General features: G+C 42.5%; 1 protein-coding gene across 1 annotated transcript in view; it reads right to left on the bottom strand.

Annotated features, from left to right (window-relative positions):
• Positions 1-24,877, bottom strand: part of LOC126474629 (dynein axonemal intermediate chain 2) — a 170,633-nt gene that overhangs the window by 88,900 nt on the left and 56,856 nt on the right. Inside the window, exon 4 of the mRNA XM_050102108.1 lies at positions 11,142-11,395. Coding sequence (XP_049958065.1) covers positions 11,142-11,395 — 254 coding nt within the window. The remainder of the gene's footprint in view (positions 1-11,141; positions 11,396-24,877) is intronic.

The following is a 24,877-nucleotide window of genomic DNA, read 5'->3' as shown; positions in this document are numbered from 1 at the left end:
AAGGTCAGTTAGAGCATGGTGTTGATGCTGTAGCCATTGTTTACATGAGACATTATTTCCACACATTGCTTAACCCTAGTCGTCTCAAACGAAAAATTCATCGTCACTGATCTCAATTATCGTATAATACTGTTACTACTCCATGCAACGTGTAATGTGATTGGTTCCAGCACCTCCTACTTACTATCTCTCTTGAGGCCACTAGCACATGCACCTATGTGCCCAACAAAATTTATATTCCCTATCATCTGTCATACCTACTATGGCACATTCTGCCTCGGCATTCATTTCCACTGCATTTTTCTTTATTGGGATCTGCCTTTGGTAACTCCGTGGTTCTCTCTTAAGTGTAACATGTAGTTATTACCTTCCAGACCACCTCTCCCATTACCTCTATATCCCTGTCTTCAATCCATATCATCCCTACTACTATTTCCATTAAATTGTTGGAAGTCTACACCATCCCCATTACCCCTCCATGGCTGGTAGCATTGCCTCTGCATGTGCCCTGCATGTGCACAATTAAAACATTTTACGTTCGACACAAACACTTTTCTTTGATTCCTCACACCTGCCAACGCATCGATTTCCTCATACTCCAATGCTACTCTAACCACTACATGGAGATTTTTAGGCGCCCCACACCCCACTTTGCATCCTCCTAAGACATCTCTGGTGCCAAACCTCTCAGAAAAGCATCAAGCCCACGTTGGTTAGCTTCCTGTAGCAGTACTTCGTTAATCTCCTAACTCTGCATCAACTCATAAGTATACACATTCAGTTTCCTAATTCTGTCGTAAGGGTCTCTTATTGGTTCATTACGTTTTTTGGAAACCACACTCAACTGCTCCCAGAAAAACCGTGCTCTGTTCTGTTTCCTATATCTTCATTCTAATCCCTGCCTGAGTCGATCTAAAGTGTCTCTGCACTGTGCAGCGCCTCTATGCACTGAGCAAACTATTTCACTTCTCCTGTTAAACGTATCATTGCTATCTGTAATTATTGCTTATCTGACCAACCCCTTATGTCAGCCAATGTTCTCAGCTCCTCCACAAAAGCTAACACATCCTCAAGGGCGTCAATAGACGGGGGCAAGGGGAAACCGCTCTCCTTCCCCCCCAGCCAGTTTCAGGAAAGGAAAAAAATATAGTGTTATCAGGTGCTTTTCTTTCAAGAAAATGATTTAGAAGTCGGTATTACGCATGTTTTTAACAGGGTCGGAACTGGAACTTTTTTTATGGCTGTTCGTCTTCCAAAATACTAAAAGTAGTCTATACCTCCAGTTCTAGACCCTGCCCTATGAACTAAGGTATGGGCGTCTTTCCTGACATCCTCAGACAATCTACCAGAAAAGTGAAAAACAAGATTAGCAACAGCCGGATCCACTCCTAGAGCCTGTGATTTTAACACCTCTATTTCCTCATTTTTCTCCGCTAGTTTATTACCTGAAACCACTTTACCTGCCCTTAATTGCGCTACCTGATGTGACAGTGACTGTATACTCTCCTCACTTATCACACCTAGTGTCTCTGATTTTGCCATCGCCTCACTGTTACTCAGAATTAATACTCCTAAACAGCACAAAAATAATAATAGACCAACAAACCAGGTAGAACACTCTGCGGCTATCTGTACTCCCAACCTACTTCTCTTGCCTAATTATGAGCCATCTGGACTCTCTACACTGTCTAGCCCTGTGCCCAAGGCGATTACATATAAAGCGAACCACTGCTACAGACTTGGCACAAGGAACAAAATACTCAAGCAAACTGCAAAATGGACCAGGAGGTTACACGACTTGTACCCCAGTCCAAGTGCGACAAAATAAGACGCACTAGCACAAGTGAAATTATATGGGCTATCAAGCATGCAAACGCTAGGAAAGCCCCTGAGCCTGATGGCATTCAAAACCGTGTCCTCCAGGAGTTCACGGATAGAGCCGTAGAATACCTTACACACATAACGAATGCCATCGTAAAACACCAACACTTCCCTGACTTTTGAAAGGCAACCAAGAACCTGATGTTCCGGAAGCCAGGGAAAGGCCACACCCTCCCACAAAATTACCGACCCATCGGTCTGCTGCGCTCGCTTAGCAAGATTGTTGAGAAGGTAATATTAAAACGCATCACTAGGCACTGTATCGCCAATGACACCCTAAGACCGGAGCAGTTCGGCTTTAGGAATCACCACTCAACAACACAACAACTCGTCCGCGTAGTCGAACATACAACACACGACTACAGCATGAACAAAGCCATAGGGGCCGTGTTCCTGGACATCGAAAAAGCTTTCGACCGTCTTTGGCACAACGGTCTTATACGCAAACTAAGCGAAGCTGGTTTCCCGGACGGACTCGTCCGTCTCATACACTCATATCTCACGAACAGATGTTTCAAGACTGACGTGCATGGCAAACAATCAACACAACACGGTATCCAAGCTGGAGTACCCCAGGGAAGCATCCTAGAGCCCATCTCGTTCAACCTGTACATTAATGGCTTCCCAGCAACACAAAACACGACGTTAGCCATCCACGCGGATGACACAGCCATCCTTGAGCAAGATTGGAAACCGTCGAACATTAATTCACGAATACAGACGGCACTCAGAACTGCCGAGCCTTGGTTGGAACGATGTCATATTAAAGTAAACGTCGACAAGTGCGAAGCAGTTCTGTTTACACGCAGACCGAAACTACTGCGCAAACATCAACACAGTAGACAGATAACTCTACATGCACGCCCAATACGTTTCCGAGAGAAAGTCAGATATCTCGGTGTCTGGCTGGACCGGAAACTTACTTGGGGGGGACCACATCGAATACGTTGCCAACAGAGCGCACGCGAGGCTCAAACAACTGTACCCAATGCTCAACAGGGAAAGCACACTGAACAGGAGGGTGTCGAGGTCCATGTACATGACACTGATTAGACCTCTGATGACGTATGCATCTCTCGTCTGGGGATATGCAGCTCCTACACGCCTGCGCCGCCTGCAGAGCATACAGAACAAAGTGCTACGCATCATTAGCAACGCTCCACGCTACACGCTTCACAACGAATACCGCCTTGAAATCCTCAAGAAAGTATTCAAAGAACACGCCACACGAGTATACAGGAACTCGACACACTCGAACAATCCTTTCATCCTTACTCTGGGAAACTATGATCACAACCATAGGTGGAAGCATAAGCGGCCAAAGACACAACTAGCTAGGGCACAACCACCTGTGGCAAGCTAACATACACCAACAAGCGACAAGCGTCAGCAAGCCCCTGCATATCAGCAACGTTGACTGGATATACCGGCTGCTATTAAAAGTCGACCAACAGGCTACAGAAGGGAAACTGATGAGCTCGCCCCCTGACGCACAAACAAATCGCCATCACCACCCTACACTGTGCATCTGATATATGACCTATCGGACACAAGACGATGATGAACCTAACTGTTACAGGTTGCTGACGCTGACCGAGAGATCAACACCGGCACCCAGCGGCAGCCGCCGAGTAACAGCACCGCACAACGTCAAACGTATCGACATGCATGATATCCACTACTAGCAAAGCCTATCCTTGCATGACCTGCCGCAGGCAGCAAGACATCCGCTACCGCTCTTACTGCCCGACCTATCACAGAGGTTTTTTTTCCCCCTTGGCTCTTGCTGTGATGCTACAACGCAGTCCTTGCTATGAATTTTTTCGCTTACTTAACACTCTAAACTGTTTGTATACGATGTATTGTCTAGTGTAAATATGTATTGTAAATACTATGTTTAAATTATGTAATATTTAACACTGGCAAGTTAGGGCATATTTAGTTAACGTTGAAGTAAGAGAGATTGTTTTGTCGCGCCTCTGGGCGCGGGAGCGCGCCAGCGGGTAGTAATAGCAGTGACGCCGTGCTCGGAGTAAGACGTACAGTCGAGTGCTGCTAGTCCTAGCTGTCTTACATCTAACGGCTAGTGTGTGGATCTAAGTACGACGGGAAAGTAATGGTCGGCATATCTGGAAGCATGGCCGGGCAAGTCATTATGGATTAATGGGCATAGTGCTGAAGAAACGAGGACTTATATGTGAAGCGCACTGTGGGCCCAAGTCGCAACAGTAAAAGCCCGCTGCCACATTGTGTCGCTGCCGTGGACTTCCGTCGATCCACCGACAACGAGGGAAGTAAGATCTACGTAATTTTCGTAGGATAAAATTGTAGAAGGCTTGCCAGTGACTGTGCTTTTCTCTGAAGTTGAACAATTAATAACAAGCACTTTATAATCGAAGTGTTGCAGTTACATTCCACCCGACAATAACACCAAGTAGGTTCCTTTCGATCCTTACCTTATTGAACCGAGTGTGTCACGCCATTATCAAGAGAAAATATGTTAATTATCAAATTATTTGCATAGACGGTGAAGAGTACATTTCAGACTGGTTATCGTAGTTAATTGTTGCACTTAATAAGTATACGCCAACCGTAGTAACTTAATAATAAACTGAGGTAACAAATTTGATTATTAGGATTTATTTCAATACATATTCAGCTGAAGTTAATTCAAGGATATTTCATGAAACTATAAAGCTTATTCCACCTGACAATCCCCCAATTAATGAATTATTATCAGTCAAAACATAGTTAATCAATTATTGGCAATATATTTCATTATCAGTAGATTAAACTGTGCAAAGTACCTAATTTTAAAGACAGAATGACAGTCCATTATTCAAAATCTCGATAGATAATTATCTGTGTTGTCAGCATTGCACTTAGCTGACAAATTATGAACAAAATAAATGTAGTTAGATTGTTATGACATTGTTTTATATGACTACTGAACCTGACACAGCACTTACGTAGAAGTCCACACAATTATTCACGTACTTAACAGTACTGTCGCTCATCAGTTGAGCTGGTGACCGATTTTTTAATTGCTTTTACGACTTAATCATTTATTTCGGCAAAATTTCCACTGGCAAAATTTATTTCCAAATTATTTCCATTATTTCATTTACCGATCGTTATTGAATGAAATTACTCATTCAATAACGATCAAGTTATAACGTCTCCTGTTTCCCGCGGAATAATCATTATTTACTTCGGATTTGGATGCCTTATCCCGACGCGGGTCAAAATTCATAATTCACGGTCAGTGTCAACTTGTAATTTCGCAAATCCCGGGAAGCAGGGGGGTGTTATATTGCCTTGGCACTTTTTCTCCTCTGCCCTTCAAACCGCTACTCTACGTTCGACTTTCGACCCAATCTATCTCCAGATGAGCGCGTATTACTAGTTAACCATAACCAGTCATACGCAAACATCGCAGTACCCACATCCTGCGACACCTCACTTTAGTGAAAACTAACCCTTATGCGGAGATGGCAGTAGACCTTTTGAGTTGGCCAACATGCCGGTATGGGCGTGGAGTGGCTCGACAGGTACTAGCCGGTCATCTCTAGAGTTCTCCTTAAACTGCTTCCTAAAGTAACCCTAATATTAGCATCCCATTTAATCCTCGACCCCATGATTGTCACCACAAAAAAGCAACATACTCTCACTCACTACAAGTGAAGAAACTGTGGGCTGTGGCTCAGACATAGCGCTGCGGGGTTACAAACCCTCTGCTGTTGACTGTGGCCGTGTCAGTTACCGGCGACAACTCTCTGATAAGTGCAGTTGTACTCGGAGCAATGAATGGTGGTGGTGACAGGTCAGAGCGACCAGCGGGAACACTGCTGACAAGAAAGAAGGCTTTTTACTCAATTTCTGTACATGCTTCATCGAGGCACAGTGAGACAGAACATGCTTCGCTCTTTTGACCCTGGCCGGTGTTGATGTAGACGCGGCAGCTTCTATCCTGGTGACAGGAAGCTGCATAGGCGCCCCACAGTGCTGATGGCAGGACCACAGATGGACGGCAGTCTCTGTACACCGTGGTAGTGACGTCAGTAATGCGCACTTGTTCTGTCAGTGACAGCACATTGATTGGCTCCTTGGCTCCGTACACATTCACTGTAGTTGTGCAGAGACTGCTGTGCGTGAGATTCGACCCACTGCTCTCTGGCAGGAGTCAGATGGCGGCTGGCGCTATCGCAGGAGACATGGAGGGAACTCAATGCTGGCAGCAGCAGATGCTGGTGGCAGGGTGACAGTGCTGTGGCACCAAGTCACTAAGGATCTTAGTGTTGGTGGCAGCAGGTGCAGGCCACAGATGCCACTGGCAATCCCCAGTCATCTCACTGTCTTGCACGGCCCTGAAATCGTGACAGTGCTGCTGGACTCCAGCAATGAGAATTCTTCTACCTCAAAATTCGGACATATTTATATTGCTCCGAGGTGCATTTGTTTCACTAAAACCTGCCACTTACTCACATCGCCATTAACAAGAGACTTACCCTGTTGTAGTGACATCGACCCTCCTACTACGCTCGTTTCCACTGTGCAGTGCAGTTTTCTGCTGAGAGCTGCTAGCCTCGTCTCGAAATCCCTTTAAATGTGTGTTATTCTGATCCACTTGTCGCCACACTGTGGCTGCCACTTATGCCTGCCAATGCAATACTTCATGTCAGCTTCGTCACCACTTTTTGTTACATTTATTAAATGTCTGAAGATGGCCTTGTAAGCCGAAAACCGGTTAGCAATAAAAGTAATATTGTAGAACAAAAGCAAACTGGTGCTTTTCATTTATTATTTATTAAAAGACTTTTAATTTTGCTAAAAGACTATATAGTGACACTACATTAGCAATCACGTCTTAGGATATGTATTAAGTCAAGTTGTAGATGGAGCGGAGCAACTTATTGCCTATGCTTCCAGTGAACTAAATAAAGTGGAGAACAATTATTCCACAACAGAAAAAGTATGTTCAGTCTTATCTATGGTATCACATACTTCCGTTGTTATTTGTATCGCAAACACTTCAAAACTGTAACAGATCATGCAGCATTAAAATATTAGACTGAAGGATTCGACTAGTAGCTTGACCTGATGGACGTTACAGCTCAGTGAATTTGACTTTGAAGTGATACACGATACTGGAAAGACTCAAAACATTACTGGCAGCCTCAGTCGGAAAGTGTACGTAAATGCTACACTGGCCAGTGTGGCCGAACGGTTCTAGGCGCTTCAGTCTGGAACCGCGCGACCGCTACGGTCGCAGGTTCGAATCCTGCCTAGGGCATGGCTGTGTGTGATGTCCTTAAGTTAGTTAAGTTTAAGTAGTTCTAAGTTCTAGGGGACTGAAGACCTCAGAAGTTAAGTCCCATAGTGCTCAGAGCCATTTTTTGTAAATGCTACAACTTGCTGACCCAGACTGTCAGCAGTTCTATTCTTCAATGATGACAGGATGGTGTAGAAACAAACCAAGTGAAGTGTGGTCGATGTACAGTGCTGCCAGCAAGTTTACGAATTGAGGCAGATCCACAATTCAATTTTGGTGCGGTATGGAGGTCGACAGACTACAGAACGATGTGTCGCATAGAACTATTGGTGGTGAACATGAAGAGGGGCATGGAACAATATGTAAAGAACTGTACACCCCGTGCACGCAGAGTGGATCTTAGCCACCAACGAGTCCCATTGCAGAGAGGTTACCAGAGGCGAGATAACCAATCCAACTAACTGGCATGCATATTCATGGGACCTTCATATAGACACTAGCAGGAAATTGTTACGTTTTTAACTATTATTGCCGGCCGGGGTGGCCGAGCGGTTCTAGGCGCTACAGTCTGGAACCGTGCGACCGCTACGGTCGCAGGTTCGAATCCTGCCTCGGGCATGGATGTGTGTGATGTCCTTAGCTTAGTTAGGTTTAAGTAGTTCTAAGTTCTAGGGGACTGATGACCTCAGCAGTTAAGTCCCATAGTGCTCAGAGCCATTGGAACTATTATTACTCGCTTCTTGCACCTTGTATCTATGATTGCTATACTGGGTCAATAAGCAACGGCAGTAGCTCGGGCAATGGTTACCCATTGGATCTTGAAGTTTGGAATCCCAAGACCCATGATAACCAACTACCGTATTAATTTTATGTCCAAGATGAAAAGGCAATTATGTTGGCTCTTACAAATTCAGAAATTACAGACAAGCACACTGCATCTGCAGTCTAATGAGAGAACAGAGCAAGTGCAAAAGACCATAGGTAAAAGTTGATTTACTACATGAACAGTCTCCATAGTGACTGGGATACTTTACTACCATGTACAGTATCAGCTTAAAACTCAAAGGTGCACCAGAGTACATGATTTTCACTATACGTAGAAAATGCCTGTCAGGTGACGTCCCTTGTCAACATCAGATTACAGCTTCTGACATGTACTACTCTAAAGCACACGAAACCCATTTAAGGGGACCGTGGAAGCTCGGTCGCAGTTGCCGGCAGCTTGTATATGTTTGAGAGTTCAAGGTATTTTACTAGTTGGCCTAAAAGGAAGTCCTAAACACTGTTTTCTGCCGCACTGAAGTGCCAAGCCAACTGAATCACAGTATGCTCCATGAAACTGATCCATGTCATTCTAGGCTTGTGTGACCTTAGCTTGTTCGACACAGGGAAGCCTGCATATGAGTGTCCTGGGGAAGTGCTTGTGAGGTGGTGAATCTTATTCAAAGAATTGGCTCCCGTTAGCTTTTTCAGTGGCAACACGAGTGATCACCATTTGCACATGTTACATTCAGTGTCACTTAAGTAACATACAATGCCTGTAACTAATGGATCAGGGTTTGATGATCAACAGCACACATTGTGTCATGTCACGTCCCTCCTTTCGATTGCCTGCAAACATTACACCACCTATTCAGAATTTTACCAGCTTGGCGTTCCTTTTGGCACCCAGCCCAGTGAAAATCACCTCATCGCCACCTTGGACTTGGCGCTTCTCTCCTTCCTTGATCAAATAGTATCTACCCACGGTAACGTAATTTCAATGGAACTACTCCTTGGACACATAATGCAATACCACAGAGGACGTCAACAATAGCTCCTTACGTTAGAAATGTCTATGTCATCCACATTCTTGGTCTTGATTTTCATGGGCGCCGTCTATTACTACGAAAAGTGTAAAGTCAACGAAATTCCCCACTCACTGACTTTGCACTAACAATGTCGACACTCATGAAGAGACAACACAGAAGCTGGGTAGTTCCAAATATGTCTGCAAATATTTGGCCGAGTGGCCGATGAAAACAGGGAGGTAAAGACTGATTGAGAAGTATGTTCAGCATGAACAGTGCAAAAAGTATAACAGTTCGAGATACAATTGCAGCACGGATTTCGGAGGGCCAAATTCTTGGAAGAGAAGAAAAATGTGTCAGCACTGGCTGGTGCAGCTGCTCGTCGTTGTATTCACGCTATAGTAGTCACCTAGTGCAGAATTTCGCTACCACGACCACCTCAGTTCACCAGTACAACTAATCAGTTGATGACCAACAGCGTTACCGAAATGCTGGACGCTTCAGCAGCGTTACAGTAAGGATCTATATCACACTTGGGTCGTCTGCTTATTAACACGCCCAATCCTGGCAGAAGGCATCGCACTGTTGACCTCTGTGGAGTGGGATACTGTTGTGACGGCGAGAAGGCATCGTCATTCATCCACTCCTGTGGAGCAGCCCTCCTTACTGACTATCCTAAGGAATATTCTGCTTTTTGGGTTCAGTCTCCATACCGATAGGCCGAGGGTCGAACTGCTACCTCTAGCTGTTGATCTTCTGGACATTCGCCATTGCCAGGCAGGTGCCAAGGCTGGGGTTCACTCCCAGCCATGCTGGCTTCACTTGCGATGGCTGGTGCATATCAACAGCCCACCTTACTAGTGACACAGCTGTGTTCGAGTGCAGCAGCAGCATCTGCTGCTACTGGACTGGAATGCTTACCGCATAAGGCTGCCATGATTCTGACGCGCACTGAGTTTGGCAGCCGCAAGTAATTTTATGACAATGCTTCGCTGCTGAGGGCTGTGGGTTTGACACCCACTCCACCTGTGGATGTGAGCTCAAGACCACTGTTGTAATCTGAACCAAAATAAATAAATCAATTGTTACCAAGCTGAACGTGAATGAATTTGCCTTCCACCAGAGAACCCAATACAATAAGAGTAAAGTACTGAAACGAGACGTAACGTATATGAATACTAAGTAAGACTATTTTAATGGAAGAAGTATATTCTATCTGGCATACATTTAAAAGCTAACAAACCTAATGGAATCCTTTTCTTCTTTTCTGTTTTTTTTTCTGAAGAAGATTAATTGAAAATGGAAATATGGCCAATGTCATATCTTGCTGTTTGTTTGGTTGTCATTTATTATACGAGTACACATACTGATTACATGTAAAAAAAAACTCTGTGCCAATTTTCTTAGAATTATTTTCCAGTTTTGTAAAAATATTATTTACAGGTAAAATAAGTATAAAACAACCAAACTAGATGTAAAATAAAGAAAAAGGAGAAGAAGATGGTTGAAAGAGAAGAGAGACAAAGAGAAAAAGTGGGAAAGAGTGAAAATAAGTATTGGTTAACGCCAGTACACTTTTCATTAAAGTAAAGTCATCTAGACAAGTAGCAAAGTATAGTAACAAGTGGGACAGTAAAGTACACAACGCACAAGACTTGCGTTCTGGAAATGCAGGGTTCAAATCTCCATCCAACCATTCATGTTTGACTTTTCTTGGCTTCAATAAATCACTTATGGCAATGCTGAATAATTGCTTTGGAAAGAGAATGACTGATTTCCTGTTACATCCCTATGCGATCTGAACAATTCCTGTCTCTAATGGCAAAATCAGTGGAATGTTAATTCCTTGCTTGTTGCGCTGAATGTACACTCAAATAAAAATATAATAATCTAATTCTATTTGCAAGGAATAATTTTATAAAATTAAACATGTGGCTACTGATGGTACAGTTACCAAAATTTTGTTGTGAAAAGCGAGCAGGAGATGGGTATATGAGCAGCAGATGGTTATACCTCTGATCAGCATTCGTATGTGTAGCTCATTTCTGTATTTTGAGTGTAACGTAAGAGTTGATAAGCAAACTTGTTAACACTATAGCCAATTTTTTTAAAAGTGCGGAACACATTTATAAATTCTGCATGATACTAAAAGTAATAACACATCACTGAATACATGAAAAATTGATAGGTGTACAAACCTGACCATCTGTTGCAGAAGAGAAAAACTCTGTCCCTGTTTTAGAATTAAGCCACAGCACATTGTGGACAGGATCCCTGTGACTCGCTTCCAACAGACTTGTTTCCGCTGGAATGGAACCTCTACGGACGTCCCATATTGCCACTTGGCCACTATACAAGCCACTAACAAGACCATGAGGGTCCTTTGGATTGTACTGAAGGCACACAAGCGGTACTGAAGGCTTCATGATTAACTGTGGTTTGTTTGGATTTTCTAAAACACAAACAGAAACAAAAATATTGCATTTTAAATGGATCTATTTATTCCTCATCTAGGGTTCTGTCTTCAAAATTTTGTCTTTCATTTACAATTAATAGCTGTTTCGGCAGATTGTTACTATTTACAATTTCAGATGAAATTTAGCTGATCTGTTTGTAGTCTGTGGAAAAATATTTGCTTATGATCGAATTTTATGACAGTTAATTCAGAATGTATAATCCTATCAGTTTTTAATATTGGCTCTGTGACTCTATGGGGTTATCACCATTTCCTGTAAACAATTTCTTTGTGAAAACGTATTAGCCCTTCTGTGGTGGTGCTCATATTATTAACTTAAATTTTCATAGTTGTCTATAAGAGTTATGTAAATAATTAAATTTGAATACACTAAATTGTGTAATTGCCAGAAACATACACTGGAGTCTTCTGGACGCCTCACGCCAGTCCTAATATAACAAGAATCAAAATAGCGCCAAATGTCAGTTTTAGTTTTTTTAGTGTTACAGCCGTTTCATTGTTGCCGCATTTCATATTGTATTAAGAGACCCATATTTGTCTAGTGCCGTTGTTCTAACTGCTTTCCAAGTGAAATAAAAATCTTGTAATCAGTTTGCTTACTATCACTGTACGGTGACGACTCAAGGGTGTACAGTATGTGTACATATAAAGGAAACGAAAGACAAATATAGAAATTACTTGAAGAAGTTGAAGCAGAAGAAACGTAAATCAGATTCAGAATCATCAGATGAGTCCGAAGAACAGGCATATGAAACTGATACAGTAACAGATGGTGATAATTTGAAATAAGTTTTGAAAACAACAATTTCTACTTGAGGAAAAAAAAAACAACAGAATGGAAGTAGAAGCGTCAACCAAGAAACGTTACAAAACCGCCTCAGTCTGTGTCGCGTGCCACCAAGAGCTGTTGCAGGACGATTGATTCACGGATCCAGTCATATGGCTCCTTCCGTGTATAGCGATTTTACGACTATGACTAGTGGGGCCTGAAGATGGCATCAATGTAATGCTGAAACTGGTAGCACATAGAAGTTCATAAAATAAAATAAATTTCTACAATACATACGGCTGTTGGTAAATTATTGCATCAAGAAAAAAAATAAGACGGGATGTCCAGATCAAACATACAATACTATAAAATGTAATAACTTGAGAAGTAACTGAAATATTTATTGATGGTATGTTTCTACAAGTATGGTAACTCAAAATGATTTTTTACAGAAATACGCGTAGATATGCACTCCATTAATGGCGCGACAAGCATTCATCTTATAACCTCCTTTCAAGACGCTATCCATTCCATTCAACTGCTCTTCCAAGTCCTTTGCTGTCTCTGACAGAATTACAATGTCATCGGCGAACCTCAAAGTTTTTATTTCTTCTCCATGTATTTTAATGCCTACTCCGAATTTTTCTTTTGTTACCTTTACTGCTTGCTCAATATACAGATTGAATAACATCGGGGAGAGGCTACAACCCTGTCTCACTCCCTTCCCAACCACTGCTTCCCTTTCTTGTCCCTCGACTCTTATAACTGCCATTTGGTTTCTGTACAAATTGTAAATAGCCTTTCGTTCCCTGCATTTTACCCCTGCCACCTTTAGAATTTGAAAGAGAGAATTCCAGTCAACATTGTCAAAAGCTTTCTCTAAGTCTACAAATGCTAGAAACATAGGTTTGCCTTTCCTTAATCTAGCTTCTAAGATAAGTCGTAGTGTCAGTATTGCCTCACGTGTTCCAATATTTCTACGGAATCCAAACTGATCTTCCCCGAGGTCGGCTTCTACTAGTTTTTCCATTCGTCTGTAAAGAATTCGTGTTAGTATTTTGCAGCTGTGGCTTATTAAACTGATTGATCAGTAATTTTCACATCTGTCAACACCTGCTTTCTTTGGGATTGGAATTATTATATTCTTCTTGAAGTCTGAGGGTATTTCGCCTGTTACGTACATCTTGCTCACCAGATGGTAGAGTTTTGTCAGGACTGGCTCTCCCAAGGCCGTCAGTAGTTCCAATGGAATGTTGTCTACTCTGGGGGTCTTGTTTTGACTCAGGTCTTTCAGTGCTCTGTCGAACTCTTCACACAGTATCGTATCTCCCATTTCATCTTCATCTACATCCTCTTCCATTTCCATAATATTGTCCTCAAGTACATCGCCCTTGTGTAGACCCTCTATATAATCCTTCCACTTTTCTGCTTTCCCTTCTTTGCTTAGAACTGCGTTTCCATCTGAGCTCTTGATGTTCATACAAGTGGTTCTCTTATCTCCAAAGGTCTCTTTAATTTCCCTGTAGGCAGTATCTATATTACCCCTAGTGAGATAAGCCTCTACATCCTTACATTTGTCCTCTAGCCATCCCTGCTTAGCCATTTTGCACTTCCTGTCGATATCATTTTTGAGACGTTTGTATTCCTTTTTGCCTGCTTCATTTACTGCATTTTTATATTTTCTCCTTTCATCAATTAAATTCAATATTTCTTCTGTTACCCAAGAGTTTCTACTAGCCCTCGTCTTTTTACCTATTTGATCCTCTGCTGCCTTCACAATTTCATCCCTCAAAGCTACCCATTCTTCTTCTACTGTATTTCTTTGCCCCATTCCTGTCAATTGTTCCCTTATGCTCTCCCTGAAACTCTGTACAGCCTCTGGTTTAGTCAGTTTATCCAGGTCCCATCTCCTTAATTTCCCACCTTTTTGCAGTTTCTTCAGTTTTAATCTACAGTTCATAACCAGTAGATTGTGGTCAGAGTCCACACCTGCCCTGGAAATGTCTTACAATTTAAAACCTGTTTCCTAAACCTCTGTCTTACCATTATATAATCTATCTACCTTTCAGCATCTCCAGGGTTATTCCATGTATACAATCTTCTTTCATGATTCTTAAACCAAGTGTTAGCTATGATTAAGTTATGCTCTGTGCAAAATTCTACCAGGCGGCTTCCTCTTTCATTTCTTAGCCCCAATCCATATTCACCTAATATGTTTCCTTCTCTCCCTTTTCCTACTCTTGAATTCCAGACACCCATGACTATTAAACTTTGTCTCCCTTCACTACCTGAATAATTTCTTTTATCTCATCATACATTTCGTCAATTTATTCGTCATCTGCAGAGCTAGTTGGCATATAAACTTGCACTAATGTAGTAGGCGTGGGCTTCGTGTCTATCTTGGCCACAATAATGCGTTCAGTATGCTGTTTGTAGTAGCTTACCCGCACTCCTATTTTTTTTATTCATTATTAAACCTACTCCTGCATTACCCCTATTTGATTTTGTATTTATATCCCTTTATTCACCTGACCAAAAGTCTTGTTCCTCCTGCCACCGAACTTCACTAATTCCCACTATATCTAACTTTAACCTATCCATTTCCCTTTTTAAATTTTCTAACCTACCTGCCCGATTAAGGGATCTGACATTCCATGCGCGCTCCGATCCGTAGAACACCAGTTTTCTTTCTCCTGATAACAACGTCCTCTTGAGTAGTCCCCTCCCGGAGATCCGAATGGGGAACTATTTTATCTCCGGAATATTTTACCCAAGAGGACGCAATCATCATTTAATTATACAGTAAAGCTGCATGCCCTCGGGAAAAATTACGGGTGCAGTTTCCCCTTGCTTTCAGCCGTTCGCAGTACCAGAACAGCAAGGCCATTTTGGTTAATGTTACAAGGCCAGATCAGTCAATCATCCAGAGTGTTGCCCCTGAAACTACTGAAAAGGCTGCTGCCCCTCTTCAGGGAGAACCACACGTTTGTCTGGTCTCTCAACAGATACCCCTCCGTTGTGGTTGCACCTACGGTACGGCTATCTGTATCGTTGAGGCACGCAAGCCTCCCCCCCAACGGCAAGGTCCATGGTTCATGGGGGGAGGGGACTTTTCTTATATGGGGTAATTTTGGGGAATCAACATCCATATCTTCACATTTTGAAGTTACTTCACCCCAGAATGATTCAAAATTGATTCTCATAAATTTAATAGAAGTTAGAAGAGTGGAAATCATCTTATTGGCCTCCTCTAAGTGTAGGGATTTCCTCTGTAGTGCTATGTTTACGGTATCAATGTGACCAAACAGTTTTACCAAAAGTGATAACATGAAAAAGGAATCATATGTCTGCATATTAATCAAAAAGCCGTTTGCTTTGGCCCCAGTGTCTGAACTGTCATTTCTTGAAATATTTAGAAAAAACTCTTGAAGTTCAGTATAGTTGGACAAAACTGAAGACATTGCTAAGTTTCTTACGGTCCACCTTGTAGGACAGAGTGGTTTCAGATTTGTAGAGGCATCTGCCTTCAGGTGAGCAAAAAGCTCTAATTTTTTAGGTGAATCTCTCACAAAATGTATTAAGTCCTTCATAACATTCAGTGCATTGCGACATACTGGAACTGCTTTCACAGTGTCTTATAGTGTTAGATTTAAACAGTGTGCAAGGCAGTGCACAAACATAGCTCTCTTCTCCATTTCCACAAACTTTGCCTGGACACCATTATATAATCCGGCTATGTTAGCTGAACCGTCAAAGCATTGGCCCCTACAATTAGATGTAGGCAAATCAAATCGTCTTAAAATGTCGATAATAATATCAAACAGAGTCTTAGCTGTGGTACTTAGTATTGAGTATAGCCCTAAAAAATATTCTTCTATCTCTAGCGAAGCATCAACAAATCTTACACAGATACTAAATTGCTCTTTGGTGGCTATGTCTGTTGTTTCGTCTGCTATTATTGCAAAATACTCTGCACTGTTGATATCCGCCAATAATTTTCTGAGAAGTGTATGACTTAAAATGGCCAAAATTTCGTTTTGCACATCATGGGATGTCCATTTGCAAGTTTCGCGCTGTAGCCATATTAAAAGTAGCTTGTTATCTTCACATCGAAGGCGTAATAAATTGTCAAAGTTACTTGTTTCATCAGTATGCCCACGTATTGCAAGCCCCTGCACTGCTAAATAACGGGAGGAAGATATGATTTTTAGTAAACAAGCTCTGTTTTCTTTCACTTGTGTCAGTTTTTCTTTGGAGATCTGGCTAAATCCATTGACATTCGATTTTAAGGATTTGAATTTCAGTACAGCTTCTCTGTGGCAGCCCAATGCTTTATGCGCTTTCAACTTTTCTACCCCTTTCTTCCAGTTCGAAAAACCAGTTTCCATGAAAGTTTTTTCCATTTTGTGAGAAAACTGAAAGCGACTTTCTTCAAAGATATGTTTGCAAATTTTGCAAAAAATAACATCTTTTGCCTTATTGTAATCGATCCATGCAAACTGCTGTTTCCAAGAGGGCTGATAACAACGCTGTTTTTTTCGGGAACAGTGTTTTTTGTCATCGCCACAGTTCCGTCACTATCTGTGACTTTGTTGTCACACACAGCACCACTAACACCAGGTCTAGGTTCAGCATCGCTAACACTTGCTACATTGTCACATTTCTTCCTAATTATAAACTTGTCCATTTTAAACTGGACAGTAAGGGACGAAAGATCAACAACTGAACCGAGTCACAGTAAGACTAACTGACCACTGGCGATTCCCAGCTCCGGAATATTTACGTTCGCTACCAACATTAGCTGCGGTCTGAGTATCAGTACTGTGCGCCTAACAAGAAGTAGCCATTTAACAATAGTGTTGATTATTGTCAGGGCCGGCTCTAGGAAGGGGGGGGGGGGGGAGGGGCGAACCGTGCCATTGCCCAGGGCGGCAAATCCATCTTGCGTAAATGAAGGAATGTGAGAATAAATTGGAAATACAAATTATTCACAAAATCAAGGGTGCTATTAAAAATTATCTATGGTACAGAAACAGTATACTCCGATTTACGAAAGAAACGTTTCCTCCAACAAAAATGGCTTAATATGTATTGCACTGTAAACGTATCACTGACCGCTGCTTTGATCTTAAAGACATATTCACAACAAAGAGACGAATGAGTGTGATATGTGAAAATAAGGCATCATGTATGAAATATATTGTGGGAAAAGTTGACTATGTCGAAAAAGGGTGGGGGGGGGGACCTTGACATGTTAGCGCAGGGCGGCAAAATCCGGAGCCGGTGCTGATCTGTGTGGTGTTGTACCTAATGATAGTCAATAGAATTTACAAAAATGAATGAAGAGTCTTAGAGTCTTTAACGTTACCCAGTCCTTCTAGCGATCGCCATCAAATTCGGTGTCACTATTGCTCACTAGTTTCTTTTATAAGCTGCCAGCAGGCTGCTGTGGGAGGAAGTGGAGCTCGTCCTAGCTGCCAAAGCGCTGCGAGCTCATGGTCTTGTGAGCTTTCGTTCCCCACATACCTCCGTACAGTAAAAGTGTGCGAATAGTACAGATGCAGGGGACAAACCCTGTCACGACAGTTCGTCATATGCAGAGGTTGGATCGGTATTTTCTTCCTACATAATCATTACATATTATTATGCAAAAATGTATGTGCAAGTTTTAACAAATTTCTCAGTAAAGAATGAGGAAGGGGGAGATAGCGGTGAGAAATGCATGTTTGAAAATTGGGGGGGAGGGCGAGGCCCCTACTTTTAACTATTGGGGGGGGGGGGGCACAAAGTACCTTGCCCCCCCCTAAGTCGGCGCCACTGGTTGCAAACAAAGCTCACCAAACAGGAGAAGTAGTATCATTACTGTAATCACCAGTAGGATTGTCATCTCAGTTGCAACGAAGGCCATATCTTATACCTGGCTTTATTTACCGTTAGATTTGGCGACTAGCGGCTCCAGTTTTCAACGAGTCCGAGAAATCAACTTACAGTAATAGCAAAAAAATGCTTCAAATGGCTCTGAGCACTATGGGACTTAACATCTATGGTCATCAGTCCCCTAGAACTTAGAACTACTTAAACCTAACTAACCTAAGGACATCACACAACACCCAGCCATCACGAGGCTGAGAAAATCCCTGACCCCGGCGGGAATAACCCGGGAACCCGGGCGTGGGAAGCGAGAGCGCTACCGCACGACCACGAGCTGCGGACACAGTAATAACACAACGAGTTGATCAGCTATTTGCAACAGCGAAGTTTTGTGCAGAACTGGGTGAAATAATGTTTAGGAGTGAATTGCAAAGAAACTATGAACTGAGTTAACAAATTTTAATTTGCAAAAGAGCTTTAAATTACGTACAGCTCTGAGTTGTAAAGAATGGTGACTATAGCGAACGTTATTCCGATGGCTGATACCGAGCAAACCGGTGGTGATAATGTTAATAAATAAGGGCGATTGGACATTTCAGGTAATGTAGAACAGTTTTGAATTTGGTAATTCTACAAATTGTATAACACAAGATGATGGCATTTGTGATTTAGATTCAACAGTGCTAGTTCAACACAGGCAGTTAGATATGAAAGAGGTTCAAATGGTTCAAATGGCTCTGAGCACTATGGGACTTAACTTCTGAGGTCATCAGTCCCCTAGAAGTTAGAACTACTTAAACCTAACTAACCTAAGGACATCACACACATCCATGCCCTAGGCAGGATTCGAACCTGCGACCGTAGCGTTGGCGCGGTTCCAAACCGTAGCGCCTAGAACCGCTCGGCCACCTAGGCCGGCTATGAAAGAGGAACGAGTATAGTCAGCAATGATTTTGTGGTGGTATCACTAATCCACTACACCACAATGACTGAACGAGCCTAGCGCTAACTACACATTGTCACAGTCAACATGGCTACAATTGTTCACTCTCGTTCTGGTTTTGTTCTTATGTGTGAGAAATAAGTATTATCTGATATACCGTATAACAGAGTAGTTATTTTACGAGGATAATATATAATACTCAAGCTCCCATTGTAGTGACCACTAAAAATGAAAATGAACAATAACAGTGTGAAAGAATGTCGTCGGGAATAATGGATTCACTGACTCAAGCACAACAAACTGGAAACGAGACGGAACAATACTTACCGCTCGACCTAGGACTGCGATCCACACCTATTAATAAAATATTTCATTACAAAACGGAGTGATAGATGAAAATGAGCAAGACAGGAGTACATGTGCGCGACATGAAAATGTTAAGCTTCACGGATTCTGGCCGAAGCGACATCAGCTCTGTTTCACACATACTGGGTGCATATTTCAGCAGCGTTGGGAGTCAGTAACTGATAAATTTGATATAGTGCATTTGTATCTGGACTTAGAAGTCGTAGGGAAATAGAAGAATTCTTGCCATAACAAAATTATGCTGCAAGGAAATAGAAGAGTTCTTGTCATAACAAAATTACGCCGCACTGCACGAAGTTCTTATATAGCATTACCCACTGCCACCAGAACTGCGATTAAAAAAAAATCGCTGATCTAAATGTGGGTGACAAGTCGTCATCACAAGTACTTAAAGCCCTACATACATCAGCAGGTCCTGAATTTCTGGCTGAAAAATCTTTATGTGTTATTACGGCTTCAAAAACTTCCAGCCAACATCCGTGCCGTCATTGCAGCACAAATACACTTACTATTGCAAGTCTTATCAAGAAAGGCAGACATATCACTAACGGCTGAAGTGAAGGTTCTGCACGTATAAAAATCAACAACAGCCCCTGAACGCGCGTGGTTGCGGAAGCTGACGTCACAGACCCCGGAACACCCATAAATGCCTGTCACCAGCAGCACCATGGAGTAGCTGGCAGCACAAGTGGCAAAACACAACCTACAAGTAACGACATACCAACAGCAGCTACGAAGTTGGAAAAAAAGAAGCAGAAAAATGCCACTCCACAAGGCTCGCCAGAGTGCTGGTACCGCAGGTATTTCAGCAACTCTGCCCAACAACGTAGTCAGCCCTACAACCACACAGAATTCAAAGATGTACGTTAAAGAGTGATAATGTTCATCAGTAACAGCATAGGCTCTCAGATCTGAGAAGATGTGCAAACACCACATTATTTGCAGTCAGCCAGTCACACAAATTGTTCATCCACAATCACTCATCAGGTGAAGAGATCTTGACTGCTACTGGTTCAGAAGTCAGTGTTGACCCAAGTCCTGCTACCACAGGTATTGCAGCAACTCTGCCCATCAACGTACTCAGCCCTACAACTACACAAACTTCAAAGATGCGCGTTAAAGAGTGCTAATGTTCATCAGTAGCAATATACGCTCTGAGATCAGAGAAGATGTGCAAACACCACTTTATTTGCAGTCAGCCAGTCACACAAATTGTTCATTCACAATCATTCATCAGCTGAATAGTTCCTGATTGACACTGGTTCAGAAGTCAGTGTTAATCCAAGAAGGACCAGTGACATACTGATGGCAGAAATTCAGCATATAAATACAATGGTCAACACCAGAGTCCATACCTATGGTGAAAAGCAGTTAGCGTTACACCTCGGTTCGAACTTCCTCCTGACACAGGCTTTCGCTGATCAGCTGATCACAAGATTTTTTCAACTTTTTGCAAAAAAGCTGCTATTTATTTAATGGCTGAATATTATCTTACTAAGCGAAAAAAAAATCGCGAGAAGATAACTCACTTGACCTACCTCCACTAACCTAAGTCACCCGACCGCCACCTCTTCCTATGAACTGGCACCAAGTTTTAATTTTGGCTGTAAACAAAATTCAATTCCCATATCTCTACTAAGCTAAGAAAATGGCGGGAAAGAAAAGACACTTGTACTAACCTTAGTCGCCAGACCGCCACCTCCTTCTAAGGATTCGTGGGAAAAGGACTTGGACATAACTCTTTATTTAAACAATTCCATGCAGTTGTGTTCACCACAAGGTCAGGACTCCAAATTACTTAGTACACATCGCTACCACCAGAGGGCGTTCTAATCTGTGATGTTATCCAAGATGGCGACACCCAGTGTATTCACCAAGAGCTCCAGACTCCAACTGACTTAGTACACATCGCCACTGCCAGAGGGCGCTGTCGTGATGTCAGGTGATGACACAAGTACCGTTATTCAAGATGGCGGCGTACAGTGTTTCACGAGGCCTAGTACATATTGACACCACCAGAGTGCAACTACTGTGGACTTGGAATGAATTCGCGAATGACAAACAGTGCAGTTATCTTTTATATCTGTACAGTACCTGAAAAAATTTTACTATGCCTACACTCACACAGGCTGTCACCATTCTAACCAGTCTTACGGAAGCACCATCAGCCTTTTCTTTCTTTCTACAGATGTGACATTCAGCGCCATGCAAAATCATTCCTTTTACATCAGAGCAACCTCAGCGGATCGAAGTCGATGTCTGAACTCTTCTGCAAATTCGAGATCGTTTCCCCTCGGCACAAACGCGTTAGATAGTTTCCACTCTCGAATACTGATGTCGGCCGTGTAACTGTTTCCAAATCATCCCTATAATTTACAAGCCAACTAAGGTCTTTCCCATGTCTAGCTTTCTTTCTACATACGTGACATTCAGCGACATACAAAACCATCCCTTTTACATCAGAGCAATCTCAACGGACCGAAGTCGATGTCAGAAATCTTCTGCAGATTCGAGATCGATTCCCCTCAGCACAAACACGTTACTGCTTCTGCTCCGAACGTGCTCGCTTTCTACAGGCCTCTCCAGACTGTGTGATTACAAGAACACACTTAGTTTCACATTGTTCACAATAATATTATACTTCTCTATATCAAGCACTAGGCAGCATCTTACCTATCGCTAGCGCAACATAATTCCCAAGATATAGAATAGAAATTATTTCTCTACCAACCCAAAACTTTACCCAGGTGCCGCGTACTGTAAACCACTCATTAACTAGAAACAAACATATGAAAAATGATATTTCCACTCTCTAATACCGATGTCGGTGATCTAACACATTCCAAATCAGCCCTATAATTTACAGGCCAACTAAAGTATTTCCCATGTCTAGAGAACAGGGAAACCTATCTTCGCCATAGCACATGCACACACCACAATCGATTTTCTCTCAACTAAATAAAAGCGCGAAATGTGCAGAAAGCAGTCAACTGAACAATCTACATGGGAGGGAATTACAGTCCAGCGCAAACGCACTTCCATACACAATCTTCACAAATTTCCACTTGATCACTAAAGCCGCTCAACACATACTAAGTATTAGTTCGCTATTCGGTCCTCTAGAGGACGGCAATGTTAACTTACATACATTCTTGCACTCCAACAGGCCTCTGCATTCGGACAGCTGATGCCGTTAATGGGAAACGTGAATCATTCCCACCACAGGCCATACATACAAGCAATTGTTCCAGAAAACTGGTCACATATATCTTTTATAATTATACTTACAATTAAATTTTACGATCGTGGTGTCGATTGAATGACATTCGATAATGAGCTAAGTGTCGCAAATACACACCGCTGTCGGTAGAGACTCTGGAAATACAAGTATCACTAAATTTCTTATGACTTGGCATACTCTTCCCTTTGCTATCACAGTACTCAAACTCAAATCCATACCGCCTTACGACTGGACACAGTCATTTCAGTTCCACAAACACATACTTTATAAACCTGATGCTCAAATGCGAACATATCTCGCATCCCACAATACTAATTATAATACTTCGTCAACAGATGATTGCCTACGATAGAAAATGGTGTTCATGTCTCTTAGATTTCTTCCTATGAATGCTACCTCTGTGTCGTAGAAAGAGAGACATAATCCACCAGATGTTTAAAAAACAGAAACCGATGGCTACAACTACTGGATGTTCCTGTCACAAGCGGTCTTAGTTCTACAGGTGCACACAAGTATCCATGTTAAAAAGCTATACCCCCTGTACGAATCTAAATATGACATTACCTCTGAATGAGATCATTTTTTCCAGACAAATACCGTGACGATGATCGTAGGAGTGTGTAAGCCCACGATGCAGCCTCAGGGTAAAATTACCACATTTCGAAAGTGATTCAGCTAAGGAACGTAGTAAGTAAGCGGTATTTGACACTCTCTAAAACTGATAATTATATACTATTTCTAGCCCATTCTGTCTCGATACCATGTCATAGGTTCTGCTATACAGAGTGTTACAAAAAGGTACGGCCAAACTTTCAGGAAACATTCCTCACACACAAAGAAAGAAAATATGTTATGTGGACATGTGTCCGGAAACGCTTACTGTCCATGTTAGAGCTCATTTTATTACTTCTCTTCACATCACATTAGTCATGGAATGGAAACACACAGCAACAGAACGTACCAGCGTGACTTCAAACACTTTGTTACAGGAAACGTTCAAAATGTCCTCCGTTAGCGAGGATACATGCATCCACCCTCTGTCGCATGGAATCCCTGATGCGCTGATGCAGCCCTGGAGAATGGCGTATTGTATCACAGCCGTCCACAATACGAGCACGAAGATTCTCTACATTTGGTACCGGGGTTGCGTAGACAAGAGCTTTCAAATGCCCCCATAAAAGAAAGTCAAGAGGATTGAGGTCAGGAGAGCGTGGAGGCCATGGAATTGGTCCGCCTCTACCAATTCATCGGCCACCGAATCTGTTGTTGAGAAGCGTGCGAACACTTCGACTGAAATGTACAGGAGCTCCATCGTGCATGAACAACATGTTGTGTCGTACTTGTAAAGGCATATGTTCTAGCAGCACAGGTAGAGTGTCCCGTATGAAATCATGATAAAATGCTCCATTGAGCGTAGGTGGAAGAACATGGGGCCCAATCAAGACATCACCAACAATGCGTGCCCAAACGTTCACAGAAAATCTGTGTTGATGACGTGATTGCACAACTGCGTGCGGATTCTCGTCAGCGCACACATGTTGATTGTGAAAATTTACAATCTGATCACGTTGGAATGAAGCCTCATCCGTAAAGAGAACATTTGCACTGAAATGAGGATTGACACATTGTTGGATGAACCATTCGCAGAAGTGTACCCATGGATGCCAATCAGCTGCTGATAGTGCCTGCACACGCTGTACAAGGTACGGAAACAACTGGTTCTCCCGTAGCACTCTCCATACAGTGACGTGGTCAACGTTACCTTGTACAGCAGCAACTTCTCTCACGCTGACATTAGGGTTATCATCAACTGCACGAAGAATTGCCTCGTCCATTGCAGGTGTCCTCGTCGTTCTAGGTCTTCCCCAGTCGCGAGTCATAGGCTGGAATGTTCCGTGCTCCCTAAGACGCCGATCAATTGCTTCGAACGTCTTCCTGTCGGGACACCTTCGTTCTGGAAATCTGTCTCGACACAAATGTACCGCGCCACGGCTATTGCCCCGTGCTAATCCATACATCAAATGGGCATCTGCCAACTCCGCATTTGTAAACATTGCACTGACTGCAAAACCACGTTCGTGATGGGCACTAACCTGTTGATGCTACGTACTGATGTGCTTGATGCTAGTACTGTAGAGCAATGAGTCGCATGTCAACACAAGCACCGAAGTCAACATTACCTTCCTTCAATTTGGCCAACTGGCGCTGAATCGAGGAAATACAGTACATACTGACGAAACTAAAATGAGCTCTAACATGGAAATTAAG

Source organism: Schistocerca serialis, chromosome 4, assembly GCF_023864345.2.
Source record: "Schistocerca serialis cubense isolate TAMUIC-IGC-003099 chromosome 4, iqSchSeri2.2, whole genome shotgun sequence".
In the NCBI taxonomy this organism is placed as follows: domain Eukaryota; kingdom Metazoa; phylum Arthropoda; class Insecta; order Orthoptera; family Acrididae; genus Schistocerca; species Schistocerca serialis.
Note: the sequence above shows the minus strand (reverse complement) of the source record. Positions and strands in the feature narration are given on the sequence as shown.